This window comes from Orussus abietinus, unplaced genomic scaffold, assembly GCF_000612105.2.
Source record: "Orussus abietinus isolate OABI.00-Male unplaced genomic scaffold, Oabi_2.0 scaffold64, whole genome shotgun sequence".
NCBI lineage: Eukaryota > Metazoa > Arthropoda > Insecta > Hymenoptera > Orussidae > Orussus > Orussus abietinus.
The window spans coordinates 26,198-32,500 of NW_019394435.1; the positions used below are offsets into that span (position 1 = coordinate 26,198).

Consider the following 6,303-nt stretch of genomic DNA (forward strand, 5'->3'; position numbering starts at 1 on the left):
GCGATCCCGACAGAGAATGGCCGCGATTGACAGCGAGCCTCGGCCTCGGCTGTCGCGACGAAGCGCAAGCACGAGACGGCCAAAAATCTGACAATTTCCTGATTTATCCCTTTCGGAGGCTAGAGATTACGTTCCTGCTTCGCAGTTGGCAGCGGCAGCTGAGGGACTGTCAGACTTACAGAAGTATACCGCCAGGGAATCCGACTCTCGAATTAGGTGCAGGAGCTCCTCTCCCTCCAGGGCCTCGATCACCTCGCCGGAAGGGTCCTTCTGGGTCATCAGCCACTGCAGGAGCTGCTCCTCGTCGTACAAGTCTCCTGCAAACATCGCACCAACCATTTCAAAGAAACACTCTACAGTTCCGCCCTCCTCAAACAATAGGAAAAATATTATCCCGAGACACCGTCGCGAAACATCTGATTTTCTTTCACTCACGTCCTATGTTTTATCCTTAATGAACGCGGATTTTAATAAAAGATGTGTAATTATATGAAAATTCATTAAGGTGCGCAAAATCAACGGAAAAGGGGCATCGTTTGCGGGGTGCACAGTAACCTGCATAGATGACCGGTTCCTTGGACCCCATCTTGAAGAAGAGGATGCCAGGCAACGCGAAGACTCCGTACTGCTTGGCCAGCTGTTTGTCGTCGATCTTGACGAAATTGATCCCAGCTCCGTCAGCCTCGTCGTCGATGTGTTCGATCTCCGTCAGGACGCGGCTACATTGTTTGCAGTCGTTGCTGTCTGAACACATGTGCAATGTATCCGCGACTGGTCTAGGGGGTGCCGAGGGCATTTATCGTTCTTGCAGAAGAGCCACTTACAGAAGAAGACGGCGAGGTAGTCGGAGGTCTGGCGAACCTTGTCGAACATCTTGCGATTTATGCGCTCGATGTGGTCGGTCAGCTCCATGTTCTCCGGGTTGGTCAGCCAGTCCAGGATCTCCTCCTCGTCGTCGATGTCGCCGTCGTAATTAATGTATTTTCCCTTCCGGAAGTAGGTGATGCCTGGTGGGTTCCGGAATCCATACTTCTTGGCCATCAGTCGGTCGGTCATCTGGACGATCTTGATGCCGTACTCTGCAGCTTCGTCGTCGATCAGCTCGATGTGCCGGAGTACTCTGGGGCTCTCAGGGTCTTCCTCTTTGTCTGGTCGAACAGAAATTTATTAATTTATAATTAAGAACCTAGTGGCGATACAGAGAAAAATTGACGTAAAATTGAAATCTCGCGATAAGCGAAGTTTCGTGGAGTTGTCAATTTGCGAATCTTCTCGTTCTCCATTTCGGAATCCAAGAACTGAGCGGCTTACAGAAGACGACGGCAAGGAACTCCTTGGACTCGATGTACTTGAAGAGCGTCTCTCGATCGATCTCCTCGATGCTCGCATCGTTCTTCTGCTTCGTCATCCAGTCCAGAACTTCGTTTTCGTCCAGGAGATTACCTAAGATTTACAAGATCTCGCATTACGTCGATGGATAGGGTTTCGTAACCGGTCGTCGAGGATGGGTCGGTTTTTCTAAAGCTATCTCTACCTTCCCTGTCGAAAGGCTTAACGCCTCTCGATTACCTCGCGTCATCGAGCTTTCGACTCGAGGAGACGTTCTGGAATGGCCATCCGTATAAAAACTGCATCAAACGTCTTCGAGTTAATTGGAAAAGAGATTGTTGACTTACCGAAACGTCCATTGGACACGTCCGGGATGACGTCGGCGGATGACAGGAGTCGATGCAGACAGTGAAAATGAAAGCAGGACGGAATAAATGTTCGGCTTGAAAAATGAAAAAGGAAGAATGAGTACAAAATGTCCGATACATGTGACGACAGATGTAATATTGGAACATTAGGACGATCCAGACTCTTGATCAAGAGTGATGGTTCTGGTCCTTATTTGTATTTTTGGTGTCAATTTTCCTCCTCGACAGGGCTCGCCGAAATCCGTTCCAGGGTCCATTTCTGAGACTTTCTTTTTCCCCTTCGATCCCCAAATTTTGTCGACCTCGTGGCGCGAAAACGTGTTTCCGTCGTGGGCGAAGCAAGTACAAAGGATGCCGTTTAGTTCTAGGAAAGATATTTATTATCGCAATCTTGTGCTCATCATACATGTTGCTCTTACACGATTGACAATGGTAACCGCTGCTTACGTCCGCTGTGTCCTCGTAGGAGTTTACTATGTACGAACTGTTTCGTCGGGATGAGAATGATGGGTGTGTGTAATGATTCGCGTCGGTGGCTCCTTCCCCATGGTGTTTTGTGTTGGTTAAAATTAAGGGATGCTCTCGTAATACCGCCAAAGCACGCAAAGCGTCAATCCGACGAGGAAAAGCGTCATGATAACGATTTCTCGTACATCTCATTCGATTAATGACTACACTTCGTTACGAGTCACCCTTACGGAACACGACATCCAATAAATTACCGCCACTGAAAAAAATTGTTAACGAACATTTACATTTTCTCACGTACCAACAAATAATCTGGAATTACCTCTATAAATCGAGGCACGTTATTTATTTTTTACACAATTTTTTTCAACATTCTAACGACGTTATACCGTGCTTATCTCAGCATTTTTAGACACTATCGATGTTAAGATATGATATTAGATTAGAAAGTGGATAGTCGTGTTCCGTACAAGAGTCCATTAACAGCGGGCGATCGTTCGACGTCACGAGCAAGAACAACAATTACGATATTAATATCAACAAGTTGTGTTACCGTAGGTACCGGTACTGTCTGAAATGCGTAAAGAAGTGTCGCGCGATCGCACTGTCCTCGTCAGACCGGAATCGGACTCCTGGATTTTCGAAGAGAAAGGAGTTCATCATCCGATTTTCATCTTCTGGATCCGTCGATCCCGCCGATCGGTCGGAACGATCGCGGTCGAAGATCCTCTCGATCGTATCAACACCGAGAGGAGTCGAGGGCGTTCGGTGTCGCACACCAATTTCGCTGCCAGAGTGTCAATTGGGCAATCATTTAATGTCAATAACATTTCCCCCTAACAAAACGATCTTAAGAATTATTTGCCCCGTGAATTTTCGGCCCGACAGTGAATTTCTCATTTTCTTTCTTTTCTAATCCGTCCAGTGCCTTTCCCTGCTTTTCCCTGGCGAGTTTAGATAAATCTGGAAATTTTTATTCCGGTTTCAATTTATGCCAGATGAGATACTGCGTGACAATACGTGTCAAAATGTCTGGAGAATTTAGCGAATGATTATTCGAGTGATTTCTCATTGACAGTGCGCTGACACCGAGCGCTCTCGAATCGCGGCGGAGTATCAAGAGACAGGGACGCGTCGGCGTGGCACATGTATAGATTTATTAATATTAATTAACAATTAATAACAACGTGTTAGGAGTCATAAATAAAATACGAAGCATAACGAAGCGTAAATGGGTCGTACTGGCAGTACAAAAGAGCGCTCTCCCTCCGTGTAAAGTCATTAAATAGCAGCCGACCGCCCTCGTCGAAGTTCGCGCAAAAAAGTGTCCTTTATCTCTAACGAGAAATTACCACAAAATTTTCTACATCCCGAACTAAATCGGAACGGCGAAGAGAGTCAACATACATCACGGAAATCATCCACGATGAAAAATATCGCTTGAAAACACAGCACGTACCGAGCGCGCCATTAAATGTACACACAACAAGCGTTAAACGTTATCAAAGGACGGAACATTACTATGTATCATCACTAGTACTAATCCTTCAAGTACAAAGTGCAATTTTACACGCCAAGCTTTCCTACCCAGTACTCAACGAAACGTAAAAAATCTAGACGAACGCGTTCCTCTCGAGCTTAACCGTTTGAGTCCCAGGTAGCGCGATCGCGCAGTTCAGATTTTATGTCGAGAAAACCCAGCATATTTCGAGCGTTGTGGACAACTGACGGTGCGTCACCGATTGTCAAAGTCGCTCAGATTCACTGACCCAAGTACATTACACAGCTCCTTCCTCTTAACTTACAATATCGTGTGAGAGACGTGGTAAATTAATCGGGCCAAACGTGAACAAAATGTGCGAGAGACGTGGTATGTCAATCGGGCCAAATGTAAACAAACCGTATGAGAAGTTACGTTCAGCCAAACCTTGAAATGGGCCGATATATGACCGACACTTTTGTTGTTTATGGCACGCGCTATTGGAATTTAAATCGTAACGCAAGGGTGTAAATAATACATCTTACAATTCAAGAAACGCTATCGCGCCGAGTGGGATTCATCGACATAAAATAAACAAAGCGCTATCGCGCTGTTTGGGTCTTCTCGTACTCATTTAGAGAAAGCGCGGTTGCGCTGTTCGGGATTCTTCGACAGTGTTTTTTCAATACCCCCTAGGACTCAAACGGTTAAGAACCCTAACCACCGCTTTACGAAGATTCAATAAATTACTAAATAAATCGATGATTAATTCCTCTCTTCGCGGTTCCACCTCGCCTATCCATTTTTAATTTTTCGAGGGCATTTTCTTGCGCGATAAGGGAGCGGTCGGGCCTCGAGTCGCCGGAAGGTATGAAAAGGGCGATTTAAAATGCAGGATTCCATTCGGGAAGGAGAGCGCGCGCTCGTCGCGAGCCGCGGTCTTTGCGCGGATTTCGAGATGGGCTTCCATTGACGGCAGAACGTGCACTTCGAACATGCTCGATAGCCTCTTTGATGTATTTCCTAATTGCCAATTGGTCTATTCCGTCAAAGTGCCCGGTCCGAGGTCAATTCGCGAAGAGCGAGTTAGGGCGGCGAGATGACGAGGATAACGAGGAAGACGATGACGATGATGCCTGCTCGAGTATCCCCAGGGCATACCTATAAGTGCGATTCGTTCTTTGGCTTGATCTTCAGGAAAGAGAGGTTCTGGTCCCCGAGGAGACGAAGACAGACGATGGCAGGGTCTTCGTGGTGGTCTTCGATTTCGTCTCTGACCTCGCCAATGATCTCGTCGCCGATCGGCCGAGTGTCCGATGTCCGTCATTCATTCTCTCCCTCTCTTTCTCTCCCGTTTCCTATCAGGCCTTTCAGGCCTCACTCTCTCGCTCTTTCTTTCAGAAATTGTTATCCCTTCAGCTCTGGCTGGGTGGACAATGACGAGACGTGCGAAGCCAAAAGCGATGGTGATGACAATGAAGGAGATAACGGTAGATGATGAAAGGGGTGAGATGTGCGTGTTTTACGCGTTTCTCGACTTTGCTGCTTTCGACTGCCGAGATTGCCGCGTTCTTTGGAGAATTTGCTTAGGCTTTGCTATTGCGGTTCCTGCCACTTTTTCTCTCACGCATTCTCTCGTCCCCCCTGGATGTCAGTCCCAGACTCTCGCATTCTCTCGCCTTTCGCTCTCATGCATCCGTTCGCACTTGCATTATTCAATGCGCTTTCTATGCATCATTCAATGCGCATTCTAGGTTTCCCCGATTCGACGGAATTCTGGGTTCGATTTTTCACGATTGCTAATGACAAAGGAGTGGCCAATCTCCGACAACGATATTATCGGACACTTTGAACGGTCCAGTTGGTGATAACCCGGCTATAAACGACCTCCTAATTAAATTCGCAGTCAATTCTCAGGTTCTTCGTTATTATTAATTACTCTTATCTCGGTTCCAAAATAACTCCCAATAATTCATCTAAAAAGTACATACGCGCGACAAGTAGATATCAATTTTTTTTTTCAATAATGTCTCATTCGTCGTAGACAAGTGGCACGGCTCCTTTCTCATCGTTCAAAGAGGTCTCCAAGGATCTCGATTAAATTAAACTGTTAATCAAATTAATCGGATACGATTTCGCCAGCCTTGGAGCCTCCCCAAAAATCCGTCGAAATTGAGGATCATCGAACACCATCTCAGTCATCCATTCTCTCTCTCTCTCTCTCCATTCTCTCAGGCCGCACTCTCTCAAAGTATGTGCATCTCGGTATCGTCTCAGTCCCAGCATTGGCATTAGCTCCAGAACTCAGGCAGGTGACGCCCTGGGATTCCGCCCTTAGACCCTGATCAGGTAGGGGAGTCCTGCGACAACTGCAACAGGTCGCAATCCAAGCGATCGCGCGATGAGAACCGATCCCCAGCGAGGTCCAGCGCCGATTTCTCAGGGGGGCCTCGACGGGACTAAGATAAGAAACCCCCAGATCGATAGATCGCAATCGTCGCGACAATCCTCGCTATCGGTAGCTCGGTACGTCGGCAAACAAATCGGTATATGAAGAGGCACGTGTATGTATCAGTCCGATTGGCTCGAATAGTCTTGACTATTGGGCCGGGGTCCTATTGGCGAATCGCGATCGTAGTGCTGGCGGCCTAAAACGGC

General features: G+C 47.1%; 2 protein-coding genes across 5 annotated transcripts in view; both read right to left on the reverse strand.

The window, feature by feature from the left end:
• Nucleotides 1-6,303, reverse strand: part of LOC105697598 — a 31,526-nt gene that overhangs the window by 4,813 nt on the left and 20,410 nt on the right. For all 4 annotated transcript variants that reach the window (XM_023432296.1, XM_012421045.1, XM_012421046.1 and 1 more), the window contains 4 exons: nt 1,312-1,443; nt 825-1,148; nt 556-744; nt 180-317 (listed from right to left, as the gene is read on the reverse strand). In XM_023432296.1, coding sequence (XP_023288064.1) covers nt 180-317; nt 556-744; nt 825-1,148; nt 1,312-1,443 — 783 coding nt within the window. The remainder of the gene's footprint in view (nt 1-179; nt 318-555; nt 745-824; nt 1,149-1,311; nt 1,444-6,303) is intronic.
• Nucleotides 4,983-6,303, reverse strand: part of LOC105697602 — a 4,102-nt gene continuing 2,781 nt past the window's right edge. The window contains exon 3 of the mRNA XM_012421057.1: nt 4,983-6,014. Coding sequence (XP_012276480.1) covers nt 5,980-6,014 — 35 coding nt within the window. The 3' untranslated portion in view covers nt 4,983-5,979. The remainder of the gene's footprint in view (nt 6,015-6,303) is intronic.